Source organism: Lates calcarifer, linkage group LG16_LG22 (assembly GCF_001640805.2).
Source record: "Lates calcarifer isolate ASB-BC8 linkage group LG16_LG22, TLL_Latcal_v3, whole genome shotgun sequence".
NCBI classification, from domain to species: domain Eukaryota; kingdom Metazoa; phylum Chordata; class Actinopteri; family Centropomidae; genus Lates; species Lates calcarifer.
Genome location: NC_066848.1, coordinates 13,314,287 through 13,336,908, shown reverse-complemented (window position 1 = coordinate 13,336,908; position 22,622 = coordinate 13,314,287). Strand labels below are relative to the sequence as shown.

At 42.2% G+C, this 22,622-nt stretch overlaps 1 protein-coding gene across 1 annotated transcript; it reads right to left on the bottom strand.

Annotated features, from left to right (window-relative positions):
- Window positions 1-18,512: 18,512 nt before the first annotated feature.
- On the bottom strand, window positions 18,513-20,453 carry olig3 (oligodendrocyte transcription factor 3). The gene has a single exon (XM_018696938.2). The coding sequence runs from the start codon at window positions 20,156-20,158 to the stop codon at window positions 19,259-19,261; it is 900 nt and encodes a 299-aa protein (XP_018552454.1). The 5' UTR covers window positions 20,159-20,453; the 3' UTR covers window positions 18,513-19,258.
- Window positions 20,454-22,622: the final 2,169 nt, after the last annotated feature.

Genomic DNA, 22,622 nt, shown 5'->3' with positions numbered 1-22,622 from the left:
TCTCCTACTGACACCCACCGCTCTGGTGAAGGCAGAATAAGAAGAATAGAGGAGCATAACCTGGCCGCTCACCATGCCCCTCTTTTTTAAAATACATAATAGCCTGTGGTCCTCTGCTATGCCTTTTAAGTGCGTGTCGTGTTGAGACGTGATGTGCAGAGATGTATAGGTAAAGGCCATATGTCGGCTCAAAGTCGGCACTAACCCTAACCCTAACCCTAACCCTAATACTGGCAGAATAGAATTCATTTAACAATTTTAAACATCACATAAACATAATTTCATATTCTGTGTATTCATACTTGTGTTCCATAAGTGCAGGCTGGTGCATAACATTTACAACTACATTATAGTGTAAACCATCTATAAACGCCAAGGCTTAGTTTTCAACCTGTGCCATCATGTTTTCTTTGCTTTGAGTTGCATTTTTATTTTCTGAACTTTTTAGTAATTCTCTCATGACCAAAACACTAACCTAGATAAGAGATGAAAGATAACATGACGTCTAAGATGCTGGTCACTGACTAAGCTTTAGTAAGGAAACCATGCCTTTTGCTTGAGACAATGGTCACAAGTCTGTGGCATAACTGTGCACTGTCAAATACAAAAATAGCAGAGAAGTACTCAAATCTAAATATACCAATCATACAATAATAATACTATGATTAAAATATTGTGAGTAGGTCCTGCATTCAGAATCTTACTTAAATAAAAATACAGAAGTATCATCAGCAAAATGTAACAACAGGTTTTTGTAGCTGGCAGAAGTGGTGTTGTTCTAGAAAAGAGTATCTGTAGCTTGAAACAAGAGATAATAAAGCATTTTGTTGAACTATAATTATGAAAAAAGTTAATTTCAGAAAATTCTTGCATTGAAAACACTTCCACTGCACTGGTAAGTTTCCACTTGAAATGTTGTGGAGTGGATATAAAAAATAAAACTGGAATATTGAAATAAAGTACAAGTATGTAAAAATCTGTCCTTAAGTACAGTACTTGATTAAATGCACTTAGTTACTTTCCACTGCTGGCAGGGAAATGGGATTTAAATCAGCAGAAAGCAGACCAAGCAGTAGTGTACTGTGCTACAGGCAAGCACATTACAAAACACTCAGTACCACTAACTAGAGGTGACAAAGATAAATCAACAAGGAAATCAAGTTGAACAGTTTAATACTAACATTATCACAATGGGGGTGTCTGAGGAGATACACAAAGAGTGCAGTCCACCACTGAGGGTCTCAGTGAGGCCCTGAGGTGCTGCAGAATATCACTAGTGATACGTGGACCAGTGTCAATAGAGCAGAGGTTCAGTGGCTGACCAGGGGAATCCCTCTGGTCATTAATCATAGGATTGGACAGCTACAGACATGTCACTCTGAGGTGGACAGGTCTGGGCCACTGGAATACAACATGTCCTTGACCTTATCTTAGCTTTTATCCACTTTATTTGGCTGATTTTTTAAAAACTTATCTCTGTTTCTTTAAACTCTTGAATGTAGCATTTCCCTGCTCATTGTATCACATCTTCATAGATGAAACATGTTGTGGATACATTTTGATTGATTGATTAACTGCTACAAGAAGACAGCTCTTTCTTCTGCTGATAGGACCCCTGTATAGCAGAGGGCAGTGTCCCAATTTAGCTTTTCAGTTGTTATTGGCCCCTAAATCAGTGTGAGCCCTAAAGCAATGTTGTTCTAAGATTGGGTCATGACCTCAAGGTGGGTCACAGGAAGATTAATATGGATTATTCTGGGTAGCTTGCTACCAAAGCCACAATATTACATAGTTTTATATTGCCAAAAATGCTAGAAAAGTAGTCGAAAAAGCACAGAACCCAGTACTGATTGCTGAGTTTTGAGCTTTAAAGTGATAGGAACTTCTTGTCCCATTTCCATTCTTTGTCTGTCTGCATCTTTTTTCCATCTGTGTTACCTCTCCTGGTGCTTTCCTGTAATCTCCCTATCTTTCAGGAGTGTTTATTCAAAGCCTGATGGACCTGAAGGCCCCACACTCGAAGTGTTAAACTCAGCCTTCCGCCACTTTGGCAAATAAAGAAGATGAATGTGTACAAATCTGAAAGCAAACAGCCGAGATTGTCAGCACCGCGGGAACATGATAGGGGCCAAGTGAATGATGATGTCGCTTAGCTCGCTGACAGATCACTTAGCAGGCTTGAGGAGGCATGCTTTCAGATTTTCCTCTCCTCTTCCTCCCCTCTCCTGGGACGGCGATTTCGTCCAGAGCCATTTTTCAGCCAATTTATTTCTTGATGTGGTCTAACCTGGGGCATCTCCCGCTGGGGAGGCTTTATGTGGTGATTAATGACGGGTATTTAGCCCAGGTACCTGGGGGAGCTGAAGCCCATCTGCACAACACTGACAGGTACAACACTGCACTCCAGGACCAGACAGGACAGGACAGGCCTGCAGCAGACTGGAGAGTGGCAGACAGGTGTGATCAGTGTCACTGTGCCACCGCCAACCACTGCTACATGTAGTTTATTACTGTTGCCAAGCGCTTGCTGCCTTGTTTGACCAGCTTGAAAAAAAAACTCTGCAGAATCATACAAATTCCAAGAGTCTGTCTCTATTCCTCGCCCCCTCCATCCTCTTTATCTGATGTGTTTTAGATAGTTTCCCTTTCATACTCTCCGACCATCACATGAAAGAGCAAGAGGACCCGCTGGCTGAGGCCAGATGATTTAGACATCTATTATACGCTTGAACGCCCTGTCTTCTTCACTCCATCATAGACCATCCCTCAGCAGAACAGGCCCAGATGCCAGAAGGACCCTAATGAGATTAGGCTGCGGACAGGTTGGTGGCCAGTAGCTGTCACAACTACTCTGTCTGTGTGTGGAGAGATGTATGTATGTGTGTGTGTGTTTGCATGAAGGGATACTTGTCCGAGCTTGCATGAGTGATGCAGAAGTCTATGTGTGAGTGAGTGAGCGCGCGAATGCTGCCACGTTGATGGTGATTAATGAGCGAGGTAATCCATAGTCTCGTTCTGTCAGTGATAGACACATCAGCAGACCCCCAGAGCCTGATGAACAGACTGTGCAGCTCCATCAGTCAGAGTACACGAACATAAACATACACACACACAAAGGGTAATACAAATAAGGAGGGAAAACTGCTGTCGGCTTTTTGACAGACTCCTGGTTTTATTCCAGTTCATTATTGGATCAGAAAAATAAAATTACGCCCATAAAACTGATGATTTAGCTCAGCTAGTTTTACTTTCTTCCAAATCATTAATTGTCCCTGCGCCCAGCTTTGTGGACTTACACCTCGACACTAAGGGCTAAGACCATGGTAATACAATGCTAACGATCGGCTGTCCATAAAGAAGCAGTCTGTGTGCACAATACTCGAAACCCTGTGGCCCCAGACTCCTTTGAAGCCCACTGAGATCAAAAAGCAATGCTCCATGGAGCACAGACTAGGTGAGGAGTATGGGCAGAACAAGAGACGAATGGTTGGAAGCAAGGAGGGAGGGACGCAGGACAATGCCTGCAGGACAGGGCTGCTGACTTCCGAAGATAAAATCATATTTTGAGGGCAGGCGTCCAAAACTCCCCGTCTGCCTCCGTCTCCCCTCCTGCCTTCCCTCCTTTCTTCTCTGAATATGGACAATGACTGTTTGCGTTTACAGAACCATAAATCAGAGGTGCCCATTGCCACAGAGCAGCTGGCACGTTTGCCAATAATTATAATTATTAATCATGCTGATTTCACGGTCTTCAGCAGGACGGCAGGAGACTGCACGGGACAGGGTGCGGCTGGCGCCTCCGGGACCGCAAAGCAGGCTGGGAAGGGAAGGGTGGCCTGCAGAAGAGAGGGGGTGGAGGAGGAGAGTGGTAACAGAGAAGGGAGAAATAGTAGCAGGAATGGAGAATCAGTAGAGAAAAGGGGGGGGAAAAAGGTTGGATAGATTTACTCAATATACACAACGTGTCTTAATAGAGAACAGAAGAGAGTGACAAAATCAGATGTTTTGGTAAGTGCTCCAAAATACCAAATGTTTACATCCGAGTGATAAAGCCCTCTCATGGTCATAGGAATTATTATGGCAGCAAAGGAGGAAGTCAGGTGACATGATTATAGACCGACGAAGTCCATAGAGGGGTCGGGATGGATGGCTCAACAGGGGACAGGAGACTGCTGTTCATTTCCTCTTTCCAATCAACAATATTATGTTTTTTTTCTCCATGCAATCATTACCCAAGTAGTAGTAGCGGTAGTTGTGGTTATTACTGTAACCACTGCAAACCTTCACAAAGTGCATATTTTAACCCAAACTACAATCTTTCCCAAAACGTAACTTTGCCATTTTTGTGCCTGAACCTAACCAAACCTTAACCATAGTGTTGTCACATCAAAATGCAGATTCATTTTCAGTTGTGAATTGTAATGAATTTGGAAGGCACAGACCAGTGATACTGTCCTGCTGACTTGCTGACAATGAAACATTTTGTATTTTGTCTTATGATGTGACAACACTTTGCTTTGGTTTGGGCCCAAAAATGATTTGGTGTAAGACTAGTGAAATATCACAGTTTGGGTTAAAATGACTTATTCATTAAGAGGCTTGCTGCTAATTCTGTCTATGTTATTGTTTCATACCACTTTGGTTCTCACTGACTAATCCCCAACCCTCTCCCTAACCAAAACCAAAACATTAAATGATACGACATGTGAAAAGCTTAAAATTCTTAGACATGACTTAGAAAATGTCCTGTGGTGTGCTAGTCATACAAAATCCCACAAAATCTACGGGGCAGTTACAAACAATGCATTTTGTTATTTAATTTGGAGAACTTCTTGTTTCAAAAAACTGTTTTGTGCCATATTTTACTCCCTCCACTCTCATTTTCATCTTATTTTCTTCATCGTGCTGGAACATTAAGCTTCAGGTGATCATTCCAAACATCGAGCCCCTGGAGGACTTGCTGTTTAACTACTCGCATTCATTCCAACAGCTGTTGCCAGCTCCCTCCTCCTACTCAGGGCCCTCTGCTAACCAGCTGCCTTGCAGAGCCCAGTAAAGCACAGTGAGGAACCGCCAGCTTGTGTCATCTGCCTTTCACTTCTACAATACTGTAAATGTGAGGACAACTATATAATTAGATGGTTAACTAGTGGAATATGGTGTTTTCCTTGTTAAAATGTGTATGCCTTGGCTGGCCATGTGTGTTCCTAAACTTGTGCATGACCATATGCGCTCCTGTGTATTTTTGTCTGCGTGTGGCTATTGTCGTGCTGTATGCATTCATCTGTGTTCTCACATGTACAGTATATATTGCACGCTGGACAGATGGGCGCTGCATGGGCGTGATCAACAGAGACTTGAACCCTGTCCTCCTGATTGCCAGTACAAACCCAACAAATACCTCGAGACCTGCAGGGTCCAGCTCTGCTCTGAGGTCAACACATGTCTGTGTTGGCACAAACACACACTTGAACAGATGTGTTATTCAAATCCAGGGACAAATAGCAGCTCAGAGAAGCGCTTCATTCTTTTTTAAAAGTTAAGTCACTGCTGTTTGGGTAAAGAACAGATTTATTAAATCCTTTAAGTCGAAGTGAAATTTTAATCTCTCTCACTTTTTTGTGCACAGAAATATGAACTCCTGACAGTGTTTGTGTTACATTTTTGAAGGCTGGTGTTGCTTCTATGGTGACTGATTCACATCATAACCCCCAACGAACGCAGATGCAAGATTGCCTGGATTTATATCTGGCTTGTAATTAAATGCCCACATACTGTTTCACTCGTCACATTACTTACGATAAGGATGCTCTGACTGCTGTTTCACTGTGACTTTAAGACATCTGGTCCTTTAGTTAGTTAGCATGGCTCGCTGGTTTCCACTGTACAAACAAAATATAAACTTTAAAAACACGCCAGGTTCTCCACAGATGTTTACCATTTAACATAGAGGGACAGAAGCTGCTATTGTGAAAGTGATTAGCCTTACTTTTAGCTACTTAAGGCTACAACACCTTACACACAGTGCTGTGTACATTCTGCATTCTGGTTGTTAGTGTTAATTGTCTCTCTTTCATGGCTCCATTTGTGATGATGAGAAATAAAATGGTGAAAACTCATAGCAACAGATAGCCCTGTAACCTCAGCACTCTGCACGTTACTCCGTGATTTGACTCATGACAAGGAGAGACTATTGTGTGGCATATTGGGAGTACTCAAATCCTGACCAATAGCATTAGCTGATATACAGAAAGTACAGTAAGTTAAAACAAACACCAAACAAAACTGAATTTTAATCTCAGTTTGACTCTAAATTGGTTAGATCTGCGTTACAGTACAAGGCAGTACTTAATCTCAGCCTTTCCCTCTCTGTGTCTCCACAGGAGGTGGGAAAATTGACAGCAGGTTTGATGGATGACCTCCAGTCAACTCTCCTTCTCCATCACCTCCCCTCTCCATCCTTCCTTCTCCTCCTCTCCCTGTGTCCCTCTCCTCTGGTTCTCCTTATCCCCTCCACGCATAACATAGCGTCCCCTGGGCAGGCCCGGACAGGGGGGCCGGTCTGGGGAGGCCAGACCCCAGAAACAAAGCACTCTGTGCCATTCGAATGTCCTCCCCCCGGGCTGCTGTCCTCCAGGGAGAGTGCTCTCTGCTGGGCCGGGGCTGTTAATAAGCTGCTAATGAGGAAACAGACCTCTATTCTCTGCTAACATCAAGACAGATGGACGCACACGACATGTTTGTTTTAAACTTCCTACTGATATGACAGATTAAGAGGAAGAAATGCTCTGATTGGTCTGGGTGGCTAGATTTGAAGGTGTGTGATTGGTGGTGATTTTTATGTCATTATCAATAATTAAAGTCACATTAATTTAAAGAAATTAAAAAAGCAATATCATCTCGTGGTTGGTAACTGCTACCAGGGTTTTCTCCATTTTGTTCCTCCTTTCTTTTACCATTTTATGACACAGAGCAGGACCAGGGTAACTATTTCTCCCGGAGAAGCTTTTGTAGTACCTTTTACTCAAGGCATTTTACATTTTCATACTAACAGCCATTGGCTATAAAAACTAGAAAAGCCAACATTATCTGAGGAGAATTTTAGTGGTCTTGCTTGTGCTCAAAAGTGGCAGTTCAAACTGCTCAAAGCACTCAAAGGAGTTGACGTGTCAGCTGTGGTGTGAGCATTTTATTTTTACACTGATAATACAGATATAAATAAGAATGCAATAGTTTGCTAAAGTGAGCAATCTGTTATGACTCAGTTTGTACATGGACCCAGGAGAGGCAAACGGTTGGTGGTAAAGGCAGACGGCTTGTAGGTGGATGGAGGCCCGGCAGAGGAGAATTCCAAGGCACAGGACAAAACACGAGTGAGTGAATGAACAGAGGAGACACATACACACTGGAGAATACTCTGAACTGTGAGAGGCTACAGAGCAGCTGATAGCATGAACCACATGTGAGGCAGATCTGACGAAAAGTGTGAAGAAAGCCACGGTTTTTGTATTCAGCTTGATTGCAGATGTGGAACAAACACATACACAGACAGACAAAGGGGGCAGAGACACAGACACATCCACAGGCATGGATTCGGTCCATGGTTAATTGTTTGTTTCCATGTATGTTTTCCCACTTTCTCCTCACCTCTGTAGCCTCCTTTCTCTCAGCTTGTCAGAGGAAGCGGCATGCTGTAAACTCTGCAGGCCAGATGTGATCCAAAGAAACCTCTGATGCTATTAAGGATGCCAACAGGACTAGGAAGTGTGCCTTTTCAAACTCTGCATTGTCTACTTAGGTCCATCAGTGCAACAGGAGGACTGACAGGAGGTCCACACTCAAGTGCCACGCTTGCATTGAAACCCCATCCTCCCTGTGTCTTGACAGGAGGCCCAAGCAGTGCTGTCTGTGCCAGGCAGGCAGCCTGGTTGTGTCTAGCGGTGGGAGGCATAACAGACAGGTATTGATATGGATTTCTCTCCAGTAGGCCCCAGCAGAGAGCCCGGGGACTGTTAATAGGCCTCTAATGGGATGACCAGCCCGTGGACGGCCCCCACTGACCCCCCAGTACTTGTGGAGAAGGGGAGATGATAACAGATGGAGGGGGGAAAGGCGCTCTTCCTGTTTGACGGACAGACGGAGGAAGGGAGGGATAAACAGGGTGGGGTAGGAGTGAGTGACAGCTCTTGGTGGGGCATCAGAAAGTGACAGTGCCCTCATGTGTTAGTGTATTTGCTGGAGGCAACTCTCTGTAAAACTCTCGATTATCTTATTTGCACCTGTTTACATAGTTTAGTAGTTCAAGTTACAATGAAGAAATCTGAGAGATTTGCACCGTTCAAATTAAGTTGAAAAAGACTCTGAGATGGATGGAAGAAGTGTAGAATAAAAAATCATCTTGGGTGTCAAGTACTCTGAATACTGTGACAAACCCTGTTTTCACCACTGAAACTAACTCTCTCTTTGGCTCAGGTTCTGCTGAAACCTCACCATTAAGCCATTTTGCTCGCCAAGTATATACTGAGGCGTATGAATTGCAATACTCAGAGAAACTATGATAAATTGTTGTGTACTGCTACTCGACTGCAACAGGGTTGTGGGTATAGCTTGGCATTTCTCCCTGGTGGTAGTTAGTGTCATGGTTACCAGCTGCTAGATTCCAGTGCAGCATCCAGTGGCTATTAGCACAACATCTGCTGCTGCTGACATATTCAATATAGAAAATCACAGCACTGCTGCTTTTATGACATTATGTGCTACAGAGAAACTTTCACCTCTTTTACAGAGCAGCACTGTGTGCGTGTTTCATCATATCCTCAAACTGACTGTATTTTTAAATGAATATATACACGCACATTCTCTGAAACAGAGATCCATGAACAGATGTTCATTTTAAACTTCAAAACATTACAACACCGATTCACAGATTTCATACCCACCTGATAGCTGCTTCCAGTTCACCAAGAATAGGTTTGATTTTAGCAACTTGTTTATATTATAGAGCTTTTATATTTATATGTACTACAGTGTTAAAAAAAATAAGTAAATCTTGACTTTCATTGCCATATCATTCTTTTTTCCCATTAAAAACAGAAAAAATGTGAAAAGTGAAAAGAAATAAAGACATGAAATTTACAGTCAGGAGATGCCAGATTCAGGCTAATTTTATCTGTCAATTGTACAACAGATTAGTAAAAACAGTAACAACAGTAGTAACATAATAACACCAATCAGTATTACTGCCATTGTTATATCATCAATTCAAGGGAAAAAACACCTCCAACCTCCATTGCTATAAAAAGAGAAAGGCCCATATCCACTATGCATTTAAGTCTGTTGATGGACAATCATCCACATCTTCCAGAGGAAGCTAATTAAATAAATAAATAAAAGAAATTTAAAAAGAAGTCTTCACAAAACTTCAGGTCATTTCGAGGAGATATGATCACCTCACTCCTGAAAACATCTTCAAGAAAAAACTGAAAACCAATAATATTTTACTAAGCGTTTTATGGCTCCAATCATCATAGAGGAGATTTGTAAATGTGTTTGTGTCCTGTTTTGCTTGATTTGATGATTTTATTGTACAGATCTTTGCTGTGATGTGCAATAAAAATCTAGTTATTCTTTGAAATATGCAGTAGTCAAGCATGAAATGACTCTCTGGTAGCAGAAGGGTTCCTGTCTCGCTCTCTCTCACACACACAAACACGCAAACACTACCAGACACAATTTTAGACAGTTTATCTGAAATCTCTGACTAAAGAGAAACACATAATATTCAGATGTTACAGATGTTCAACAAGGTTTAATGACATGTATGAATTTTAAGATCATTGTTCTCACCTACTGCAACACACAAACACGCACGCACACGGTAGACTCACATCCCCCCCAGCGTATCACTGTGCCCTGTCTGATTGGGTGAGGTCTCGAGGGAGTCATTAAGTACAAAGCGTTAACATCTGCCAGACATTACTGAGCCAGAGCAGTTGTGATTTGTCCATATGATGACTCTGGCCCATACAGACATTGTTTGTGTGTGTGTGTGTGAGAGAGAGAGAGAGAGTGTGTGTATGTGTGTGTGCCTGGCTGCCCACTGATGCTGTCACTTCTGGTTTCACACCCATGATAATGCCTGTTTATAATTAGAGCTGTGCTTTCCTCGTGTATTTCCCTTCCCTCACCGGTGTTTCGTTCACACCGCTGAAACGTGCCAGGCTGGGATCTGGTGCGGACAGGCCGAGACCAGCCGTCTTCACAGCATCACGGTGAGATCAGTTCTGCTCAGTGATCTTTATGCTGAGATACTTATGCAGTTCTATCTTCCCATACTACAATACAGTATTGTGGAGGTTTGTATCACTGTTTTAATCTTGGTTTCAGAATCGTTACAAGCCAACTAAATACAAAGCTAAAGAAGATGGTGAAAAATACATTTGACATCAAGCTGTAGACCACCCCACCAGTGTGCACATAGATGAACTCATGGTGGCCTGACTGGGACTATTTAAGAGAATATAGTTCAGTATTTAGGGAAATAATTAATTTCCATATATAAACAAATTGAGAACACTTTGATGTCTGTGTATTGATTATGGAGTTAAAGGCGGGGGGTGATTAGCTTAGCTTAGCATAAAGACTGGGAACAAAGGAAAACAGCTAGCCAGGATCTGTACAAAATTTAAAAACATGCCTAGAAATACCTCCTAAACTGATCAATTAACACATTGTATCTTGTTTGCTTAACCTGTACTCAAACAGAAATGTATAACCCAACAGTTTGTCAGATGCTGTGTAGGTTGGACACGCAGATTGTTGTTCATAAAGAACTAGTAAGCTACAGAGCATACCTCCCCCTAAAAATGGTCATTGCTACATTTCTGTTTGTGTACAGCTAAAACAAATAGCTATGATATATCATGTTAATAAGTGAATGGTTTGATGATACATTTATTAACATATTTATAAAACGGGACTTAATTCATTGGTGTTTTTGTTAGTCCATCAACTTTTATTAAGATAGAGAGGTGCTTGCCATATCTAGCAAAGAAGTAATGGAAACTGAGAACTAAAGTCTGGAAAATTAAATCATAAATGTTACCATTAGGTCTCTATAGCTCTGGGTTGTTTGTTGTTCATGGCTGTTATGTTTATTTGTATTTTATGCATTTATATGCAATATTAAATGTCTCTTGTTGTATTTTTAATGGCTACTAAAGGGTGAAGTTTCCCTTGGAGAGACAATAACATGAAGTGACATAAAGTGAAGTGAGACTATTTTTATCTTATATGTAACGCACATGTTCTAGCTACACACATACTGATCTCTGAGGTGATATAAATGTGTGTCTCTCTTTGCCCTCTCCACCAATAACCACCCCGTCCAGAACGTCAGAACGTGTTGACGCATTATTTACATGTTTGTTTGTTCTCCAACAAGCTGTCTGGGTGTTGTTAACGTTGATATTGATCAAAATCACCAACTGTGACGGAGTCCGCCTGGCAGTGCCATCAATGAGGTCCGAGCATGCCAGCTGAATCCAGGCCAGAGGGAGGAGGCTAATGTCTGCTTTAACATCACCGCCAGCTCACAGAGAGGGTTAGGTAGCGGGCTAACGCCTGGGTTAACAGCACTGCCAGATCACATACTCAGAGACAAACCTGAGGAAATATAATGAAAAGGTTTTGAAATCCTCAGAGAAACCTTAGAGGTGGCTGATTTTCTTTGTTGAAAAACCTCCTCAGATGTACTTCTATCAGGTCGTCTGGCCCAGTTGAAGTGAAGTAACATCTGGACAGAGTGAGAGAGAGAGTGAGAAGGTGTAATGTATATGTTACTTCTGCTTCCAACTGATGGATGAGAGACAAAAAGGTTATACTAACTGCAGGGTGTGATTGTGGGCTTATGCCAAGCCACGTACCTCAAGTTGGAGGGGTGTTATGTCTGTTTTTACACTGCTCCTAACAGAGTTGTTAGTGCGAATTCCCAAAGGCTCCTTTGAATCCATCTTTTTGAGTTCAGTATCAAAAGAAAGAAAAGCTGAGGCCAAACTTGGATTGAGTCACCCCAGTCACTCACTATAAATACATTTAAAACAATTCAAAGAAATTCTATTTGGATGTTATTTTTATATTGAAATTTGAAATTAGTCATATCTATATTTCAGTTTGTGCATCACCAGTGCGTCGCACAAAAATCTGCACCTCAAACATTTGCAGTGGACTGGCATTTTAAATACATCCATTGATGCACCTGTAATTAAATTCACAAATAAACCAATGCATCTGTAGTGATTATAAAGTAGTCAGTAATCAAAGCAGAATCTGAAATCTCAGCATATTTCGGCCTCTTTCCTCAACATGCTGTGATTGCTGTGTGAAGCTTTTACTATGAACTTTTACAACATTATAGAATATTCATTCTATCATGGTTTTTATTTTAGGTCTTCATAACTTCAGCATAAAACTGTTTGAATCCATTTTATACTGGTCCTTACACTGAGAAAGAATGACACTATGAGATGTCCTGATATACTTAATAGCTCATTATGTATTGTCACTTACTAGTGTAAAGTCACAGGCTGTTTGAATGTATCAACAGTGAAAGTGATTTCACAGCAAGCGAAGACAAAGTGCAAGTCACTTTAATTACCATCAGCTACTAAAAACATGCGCTGTATCGACCACAAAAGGACGTCATGTTGCCTTCAAAGCCCCCCAAAAAACTTGGTCCACATTCAATTCATTTCAAAACTTTTTTGTCCCCTGTTTTCATTTTGTTTTCACTGAAGAAAACATTATCAAACATGTTTTTATTTCATTTTGGACCGGACCGTACAAAGACGTGGTCTGATCTCTCTATTTGTGTTGTCTGTTCTTGGCTTCAGTCATGGCTCGCTCTCCTCGCGACCATGTTTCACTTTGTCGCCCGGCTCTCCCTGCTGAGAGGGGATTGTCACCCAGCACTGTGCCAGGCCCGGGGCTGGCACACAAACATATACACACTCACTTGCAAACACACACACAAAAGCACATACATACACAATCGACTCTCCGTCTCCTATATTTAAGAAAAACAAAATAGTTCTCCTGCTCTGTTTTCCCTGTGTCATCGTGCTGAGAGACTCGTTCCTCCGGGCAGATTTGAAGCATGTGGTGGCCAGAGATTTAGATAGACGTATCGCGCCCATTAACATCTGCTCCCCTGGCCTGCTCAGCTCTTTCCAGAAGGCCACCACATACACACCCACCCACACATACATATATATGCACTCACATTCACATACACACACACTGTGGTTCATCCATGGTTGACAATCAAGGACAGTTGGTTTTGAGCAGTGTCAGGACAGTTAGACTCTCACGGGGAGTCTCCAAACTACAGGCGACTGGCACACAGACAAACACTCAGAGAGCACATTTACGGCCAAACACTGAACGCCATCTGTCAGTCACTGTAGGAGGATATTACTGCTGACACACACACACACACACACACACACACACACACACACACACACACACACACAGGCACTTTCTGTCTGGCTGAATCTGTATTTATTGCACAAAATTCACACCAGAACTGGCTTGTGTGTGACTGTGTGTGTGTTTGTGTGTGCACAAGCACGTCCTCTTGTGCATATTTTGAACATGTGTGTCAACACAGCATGTCCATTTTGTCAGGGAGGTTGTTTGTGCGGTGCATTTTCTTTATTTTACGGGCCCATAATTAATAACATTGACAATGATCATGCTCACATGGTTATTTACTGGATGAAGATATTTTACTTTAGTAAAAGTGCAATTCTATGTAGATGACATATATAATACCCAAAGCCCAAGGTGGGATGTTCACATTACTTGTTTTGTTTTACCAAGAATCCAAACCCAAAGATATGACATTTACAATCATATAAAATTAACAAAAATACTTTAACTAATTCTTTTACAGGATTGTTATTATAACTGATACATTAACATGTCAGCAGTATTGTAATGCTGTAGCTGGTGAAGGGGGAGTCATTCTAATTGGTCTGCTGTTAGCCAATGGTGGAAAACATCTAAGTACATTTACTTGTGTGTTACTTAAGTGGTACTTAAGAGGTACTTGTACCTTAATTGAGCAGTCCCATTTCCTACTATTTTATACTTCTACCCACTACATTTCAGAGGGAAATATTATGCTTTTTTCTTCTCATTTATGTGGAAGCAATAGTTACTAGTTACTTAAGCTTTTACAGACAAAACATTATCATCTTGTAAAATAAGACAAATTTGTTACTGATCAAAAAACCAAGTAGTATATTAGGTAGGTAAAACCAGCCCTACCTTTGCCAGCTACAGCAGTAAAATGCTACTTGCATGTTTATGCTTCTTAATAATCCACTACTATAATATATGGCAATGTAAGAGGCAGTTTCATTCAACCAAACCTTTTGAACACAAGACTTTTACTTGTAATGGAGGAACTTATTTAACTGCAGTTCACCTATAACATTGCATCACATGTTTTGTACATAAAATCTCAATCTCCACAGTAACTACAGCTGTCAGATAAATGTGGCTGGACAAAAAGTGTCATATTTACCTCTGTAATGTAGTAGAGCAGAGGCATAAAGTCGCGTAAGGTACACTCAAGTAAGGTACCTCAGAACTGTACTTAAGTATATTTCTAGAATAATGTACTTGATTATTTTCACCACCACTTTTCTTATCTTTCACATATTAACAAATATATGTCTGAAAAATAACAATTTTAACTACCATCCTAATGTTTTATACAAAAATCATGTACAGGTGAGAGCTTTATTTATAACACCTTAGATTACCTTCATCTATTTTCCACTGACTCGTAATAACAGATGATAGAACCAGCCTGAAACAATAATGCACATGGATGTCGTTCTGCAGCCCCATCCTCTCACTTCCCGCGACCCTGCATGGACAAAGGAACGTGTCAACACCACCTCTCTAACTGCACAATTAACATGCAAATGAGCTCAGTCGCTAATGGCGATGGCAAAGCGCTCTTATGATGGAAATATGCTTTCTGTTTTGGCAGTATGGGTTAAACATTAGTCTATGGAATCAGCTGAGGACAGGAGGGCAGAGGGCCCCAAGGCTTCCCTGAGGGCACAGAGAGAGAGAGTGAGGGAGAGAGAGAGAGAGAGAGAGAGGTAGACTCACAGAGGGAATGGTCTCTGCACCTGCTTCACTAACTATGACTATGACACACACACACACACACACACAGAGCATGACCAGGCGGTTATAATCAGCCTCGTTCAGGCTGTCAGCCCGGTCAATAACTTATCCCCTCAACTGCTTTTGTTCTAGCAGCAGCTCGGCTGATGCGGCTGCTGCCCCTTATTCAACTGAAATTTATTTTCAATTGCTGCCCTCAGGCACCGGCCCCGCAGCAGCTCACTGACCGAGCAAGTAAACAAACCAGCAGAGCACTTCACACACAGGCAGGACTCTTCAGACTCAATGCAACAACAGTCTGCGATTGCCAAATGAGATGTTTACACCAACTCTGGAGTTATAAAAGCCTTAAATGCCCCGACTGTTTGTACATATCTGACTAAAAAGCCTTACATTCACAGCTTTGTAAAGCTCATATCTATGATGGATCTGGCAAGCATCTGTCAGTGTATTTTTTAATTAAAACAACTTTACACATTTTCAGATTTGGAGGTTACGCTTTTGGAAAAGGCAGCTCAGTTCGCAGGGCCACAGACCGAGGCTGACGGCATTTGTTGCCTTGTTAGCATCAGTGTCCAAGAGTGAAAAAAGGCCTGTTAGTGTGTGTATGTGTGTGTGTGTGTGTGTGTGTGGAGAGAGGGTGAACAAAGCAGTGTTGCTACAAGTGATAAACCTTGAGTGGCTCCCAGTAACAGGTGTGTGTTCTGTAAAGGACCAGTCATTTGTCAAGCTTCATGAAAAGGGGAGCTGATGGCCACAAGTCTATTCAGTCATGGCTGAACTAAAAATACACAGGATTTATGGAGAAATTATATCTTTTATCTGCCTGTTAGTAATATTGATGTATGTTGTGTTTTAAATCGGAACAATTTAAAAAGAAGAAATTCAGCTCTTGAATAGTAGAGCTCTGACACTTTATTTTGTTTTGGTATTTTGCATATTTGACCTCTTGGTTGCAAACTTTCCACAGTTTTAGCTTATTTTATTATAATGGTGTTACTCTTTTATTCATCAGTTCACAAATGACCTGTCTCTCATTTATGCTGTGAGGTTTTGATGCTTGCTGCAGACTTTTACAAAGCAGAGTAAGTGCTAAAAAGTTGCTTAAATACCTGTGAAACAAACAATATTTCTGCATTTTATAACTTTTTTTTTTGGCAGCTCTCTGACGCATTTTTTGTTTTCTCTTTCAATATGTGAATCTTTAATATATTCTGCATCATTATCATGTCATTTCCAACTTTCTGTCTTTGCCTCCTTTAATGAAAAAGAGGAATTTGGATCTCAGTGGGATTTTCACGATTATGTAAAAAGTATAAACGATTATCATTTTTGTGAACCCATGCTAAGAAGATAAGCCCTGCCATTATGAAAAACACAGTGACAGAGAACACGTTCAACCAAGTGTATGATAACTTTTTTTTTCATGTTTACATTTACTGTATGTTTTTGGCTGGATTGTATGAATTAATTAAATGTCATCACATATATTTCACAGTGCAGACCAGTGGCCGTGGTGCAGCCCTGTCACCATATGATCATTGTAGAGTCTGAGAGAGAAATGCATGATTTACACCTCTAACATTAAAACTGAAAAATCTCTTCAGCATGCAACTGCTATGATTTGTATTAGCCTTGTGCATTCTATTTGCATGTGTGTGATTGTTCTGTGCATTATGGTGTGGCTTACTTGCAACCCCCCCCCCCCCCAATGAATCTAACAGTGCTTGATGGCAGCAGCAGCAGCAGCAGTTGTCTCTGCTTTACTCAGCTCCTAATTAGCCAGAATTAAGAAGTATTTCTCGGCCCACTGAAGAGTCCATTTCCTTTGAAACCAGAGCATAATAAACCTTAAGTAATTACCCCAACTCATGACTATTAACTCGCAAACCGCCAGCTTCCCTTGACAACATCCTCCTCAGTGTTGTGTGGTTAAAAGGCCATTGCAGCTACCCAGCTATTTACATCCCATCTGGCAGCCTGCGAGGGACAGACAAGCTATACTCATTCCTAAAGACAAAAAAGGAGAAGAAATGTAAAACGAACTCTTTCACTCTTTCTCAACTTAGCCACAGAACTTGTGTTTTCTTCCCACCAAATAAGTTACAAAAGGGCTTCTTCTCCTTTTCTTTTTCTGTCTTTCTTTATTTTTGTTTAATCCACACACTCATTTGCATGCGGCGAGGCCGAGGAGGGGGCTGAATGTATAATCTTCCGCATTTAGTAGCCTGTAATCCCGACGTCTTTCTGTGATGTGATTTTCTCCTCTTGGTCCCCCATGAACAATTAACTTGTAATCTCCACAAACATACATTCTGTCGCTCGCAGAGATGAGACGGAGAAACACCCAAGGGACCCGGGGCCGGACAAACTGCTCTGCGCTCCCCAAGGCGGGGATCACTTTCTAGCTGCTACGGGGAACAATTCAACTGAGGCTCCATTAAGGCTGCAGCCGGGAGTACCCCCCCCCCACCCACACACACTTTTTTCTTAACGTTTCTGCTCGCTGCTCGGAAATGTTAAATAAACGCTGTCTGACCACGTCTGCGGAGCTCATCGTGAGGTGATGTTACTGTGGGCGCAAAGATGAGACAGGAGAAAAATAAAATCAGCAGCTGATACAGTGGGTTTGAATGTCAGTTTAAATTTGGCAAAGTGTTTTGCAGTTAGAGAAAATCGACCTATATAGCTTTCGGCCATCTCTCACTTAATTTTAGACCTGTATTGTAAATATTAATTTTAACAGACAGACGAAGAAAATCATTAATGTGCTGCTCATATACACCCAGGAAATCTAATAATAATTTAAAGGAAATAAACAAATCCAATGACCCGAGAGTAATTTCCGCCCACTCACTTTTAAATATATATTTTCTCTGTAATCAACATATTTGACTAATTTCCAATTAAAATCCACTCTGTTCTATTAAATGTTATTATCTTCGTTTATTTCAAACAAGTGAAAAAAGGAAATATGTAACCAGAGGAAATACAGAGTCTGTTAAAAACAAGCACTTTTTAAGTTGAGGCCTTGTTTGAGTTTGCAATGATGTAAAATTATATGTTAAAAATAAGATTGAATAGAAGATGTTTTAGGTAAAATAAAGGAAGAGATTTAGGACCAACTTTTATTGATCTTGGATAAGGAGGAGTCTAATAATTAAAAGTTACATTTACAGAAACTAGACTTAAGTGTGACAGAGTTGTCGAGAAAGGTATTGTTTTTATGTTCCAAGTGGCAATTAAAAAAAAAAAAAGAAGAAGAAGAAGAAGAAGAAGGTAAGACAGTGGATATGATCCATAATTTCAGTTTTATTGAAATTTCATCCAGGGACGCTGGGTGATAATAAATATTTCATCAGTCATCAACAACGTACAAAAATAAAGACACGGGGTCTCTGGGCATAACAAATTCAGTTCAGCAAAAACAACCATGCTGTGACAGTTATACCATCATGCAAAAGGAAAAAAACAAAAACAAAAACAAAAAAAAGATAAAAATAAAAACTGGAAATTAGAGCACAAATGGACAACCAATGACCCACAACATAAAAATCAATCTAAAACTTAGATTTTCAAACAAATTTCCGCAGTGGCAGAATCATTCAACCAAACACATAAATGACATTATTTTTCATATAGAACTCAAGTTTTAAAATTCCTTGGTACAAGGCACAGAGAGCATTCTTCGTTTTCACAAAATGACGCCTGATACAAAAAAATAAGGTGAAATTAAATCAAAATGTTCATGCAGCCTCCGTCACCTTTCACATTGTGGTGTGAGACAAAAACTCAGTCAAACATAAGAGGCTCATGGCGTCTTGTTGCATGACACAGAACTTTTTTTTTTTACCCTTCAACTGGCAAAATCATCAGTCTTTATAAGTCCTTGTTACAAGGAGGAAAATAATACTTTTTTTCTCATACGCCAAACAAGAAAACAGACTAAACAACAGCATGCATCAGTGAGGTCAAATCCACCCTCATGCCCTGAATTCTTTATTTACAAACATCATTACATGTCTCTCAGTCTCTGCGTGTCTGTCAGACATCATTTCATCCCGTCCTTGCCCTCCCCCGTGAGTCTCGTGAGGCCGGTGGAGGTGATGGGGATGTGAGGAGGAGGAGGCACCTGGCAGATGGTGCAGGGACACGGCAGCCCGGCCCAGTGCTGGAAGCCGGAGCCCAGCTGCAGGGCCGGTGGCGCAGCCGGGGAGCCCTTCATCAGGGAGTGGGGCGCTCGGATGGACGTGAGCCCCGGCAGCGCGCTGGACAGGGTGGAGGACGTGGAGGAGGACAGCGCGCTCCCGAGGAGAGGGTGCACCTGGTGAGCGGCGGCCGCGGCGGCGGCGGCGGCGGCGGCCGCGGCGGCCTGGCCTCCGGAGTGTCCACCGGTGCCGCCGGCGTGCGTCACGGTGCCGCAGTGGAAGGCCGAGTGCTGCCCACCGTAAATCTCCCCCACCAGCCGCTTCATCTCGTCCAAGGAGCTCGTGAGCATCAGGATGTAGTTCCTGGCGAGAAGCAGCGTGGCGATCTTGGACAACTTCCGCACCGAGGGCCCGTGCGCGTAGGGCATCACCTCGCGCAGGCCGTCCATGGCCAGGTTGAGGTCGTGCATGCGCTTCCGCTCCCGGCCGTTAATCTTGAGACGGAGCTGGTACATTTCCTCCTCGGTGACTTGCTTCTTCAGTTTGTACTTGTTGCTGTTGCTGCTGCTGCTGCTGCTGCTGCTGCTTCCCACGGACACAGACTTGGCGTCTCCGGACCGCAGGTGCTCGACGCCGGTCATCTTCTGGCGCTGCTGCTCGCCGCTCTGCGTGGAGGAGGACACGGAGGAGCCGACGTGGTGGTGGTGGTGGTGATGGTGGTGGTGCGGGAGGTGGTCTCGGAGAAACATGCCGTCCATGTCCGGGGAGGAGGCTCTGCTGCTCGGGCTGGAGTCTGAATTCATTTTATGGGTTCGCTTCCGAGGTTGTTGGGTAGGAGGTCGCTGCTGGCTTCCTCCCTCTCTCTCTCTCTCTCTCTCTCTCTCCCTCACTTTCACTCTCTCCCCTCTCTCTTTCTTACTCCCTCTCTGTCTGTCTCTCTCTGTGTGCTCCTGGAGCCTTTGGTCAGCTGATGTTGTCTGTATCCCGTCTGTCCCCACGCTTCTGTCCCTCTTATCACATCGGTGACCACTTCTGCTGCCTCTGTGGCTGCTGACTTTCTCTCTCCGCGTGTCTCCGTATGTCTGCGGTGAGGAGGACACTGATAGTGGGTATTTATACATGCGGGCGGACAAAAGCGGCTTTCCTATTCATAACGCCTAGTTAGGAGGATGACGTGCCCGTTAGAAAGGGGGCGGTGTGCTTTGACTGTCCCAGTGACCGCGGTGCGCAGCCATTCACTGCCATTGTCAGGACACTGTCGGGGGGCACAGCTTCGTCTTCTTCTCTTCTCTTCTCTTCTCTTCTCTTCTCTTCTTATCTCCTCTTTTCTTATCCTGTCTTCTCTTCTCGTGGACCAGAAAGTTGCCTTTTCCTTGGGACAAGCTGGTCAGTTTTAAAAATTGCTTCTTTAATGAGATTTTTTTGTGTGTGTGTGTGTAACAGTTGCACGTCTTAGAATTTATTTTGAAGGGTCTTTATTTTTCAGAAGCTGCAGAAAAACTCAGTCCGTCGTGGCCTGCTGTGGCTGCTGAGGATTTTCATGCGTTGCCTAATTTTTTACGCAGAAACTACAGTAACAGTAACATTGCGCGAATATATATATATATATATATATATATATATATATATATATATATATATATATATATGTATGTATATGTGTATATATGTATAGGAATTGGAGACCATGCTGTGTAACTTCAGCAGTCTCCCTCTCTCTTCTCTCTCTCTCTCTCTCTCTCTCTCACACACACACACACACACACACACACACTCTCGAACGCAGTGTCCACCCTGAGGAGTGGTGTTTATCGGACGGTCAAAATTGAAACCAAACTCGGTGGTGGTTGCCTGAGGGAATGAGGAGGAATGAGAAGGGAAATTGCTTTTCCCCATTCAGCGGCTCCTGCTGCAGCGGGTGGTGCAGGGCCTCCGCTGGGACAGAGGTAACATGCCCGCTCCGACACTCGGCACTCTGCTGGCCATATGGCAGCATGTGGGCGTCAGGGTTTATCCAGATACCTCATGTCTGGACCCTCATAAAACTTCTCACTCATCGTTTGCATGTGTTACTGAGGGGATCTTTTTTATTCTTATTCTTATAACTTTTTTTAATCCATATGTAATAAAATAGGAACAAAGTATTTTGCTTAATAATACTCTGGTAAATCTAAAAATGTAGACTATAGTAGATGACAATTTAAATACAAAAAACAGCTTACAATACAATTATTATAGCGTTTAATTAAAGTGGTAATTTGAGGCAAACACAAAAATCCATTCCGCACACATAAAAACAATATAAAAATACAAGAGTGTTACGAATACCAAACTACAGTTAAAATAATTATAAACGTTAAAAAATCATCTGTCGAAATATAAGCTTTATTTTTTAACATAACACAATAAATCAATGTATTAAAATGAATACTATAATACTATAATTATGTTATTGATGAATGAAGCAAACAGGCAGGAGTCTTAAAGTTGTGCTGTGTTAATATGTTGGGAGATTAATCTAAATTGGGTCAGTATTGTCTATATTGAGCTGCTGAGGGAACTCTCTCCACTCTGAAGAGTCTACTCCAGATCGGTTTTGTGGAGGTGGAGTGGAGGAACGGGTCACCAACAATAACATGTGGAAGTAACTGAAGCACTCTCTCCTCTGACCACCACCTCAGCATCTATCCATCCATCCATCCATCCATCTGTCTATCCATCCACCCATCCGTCCGTCTGTACACCCACCCACCCAGCACTTCAAACCAGGATAATAAAGTCTGTCTCAAACTCTACTCAGTGCTCTATCCTTCTCCAATGAGATCCCCCTGGTAGAACAGTAAAAATGTGTATTCACGGCCTCATTGTTGGCCCAGCAAAAGAGCCCTTCTCATAAAGGTGCTGCCAATGCAAAGAAAAGCGCTGGTCGGCTTTGCTCTCTCTTGGTGGCATTTGAAAGTGTAAAGCTTTGAATACCAATTGCTTGAACTGGACATATGTGAATCCGCTGTAAGCCTACTAATCCTGTCCCCAAGTGTTTCTTTGTGTGTGGGGCAGCCTCGCACACCCAAGAGAAAGTGTTCCTAATCCGGCCAATGTGGAGAAATGTGTGAATGAGAGGGACAGAGGCGAGCTCAGAGGAGGTGTGTGTGAGCATGTGTGTGTGTGTGTGTGTGTCAGGCATCAATTTGTGCAGGAACACATGCTTTTGAACGGGTTTCTTTTGCTTTATTTATGTATTTTGGTGTTTTTCAGTGTGTGTGTGTG

Coding starts and splice junctions, on each gene's coding strand:
- olig3 (XM_018696938.2), bottom strand. CDS start 20,158: ATGAATTCAGACTCCAGCCCGAGCAGCAGAGCCTCCTCCCCGGACATG.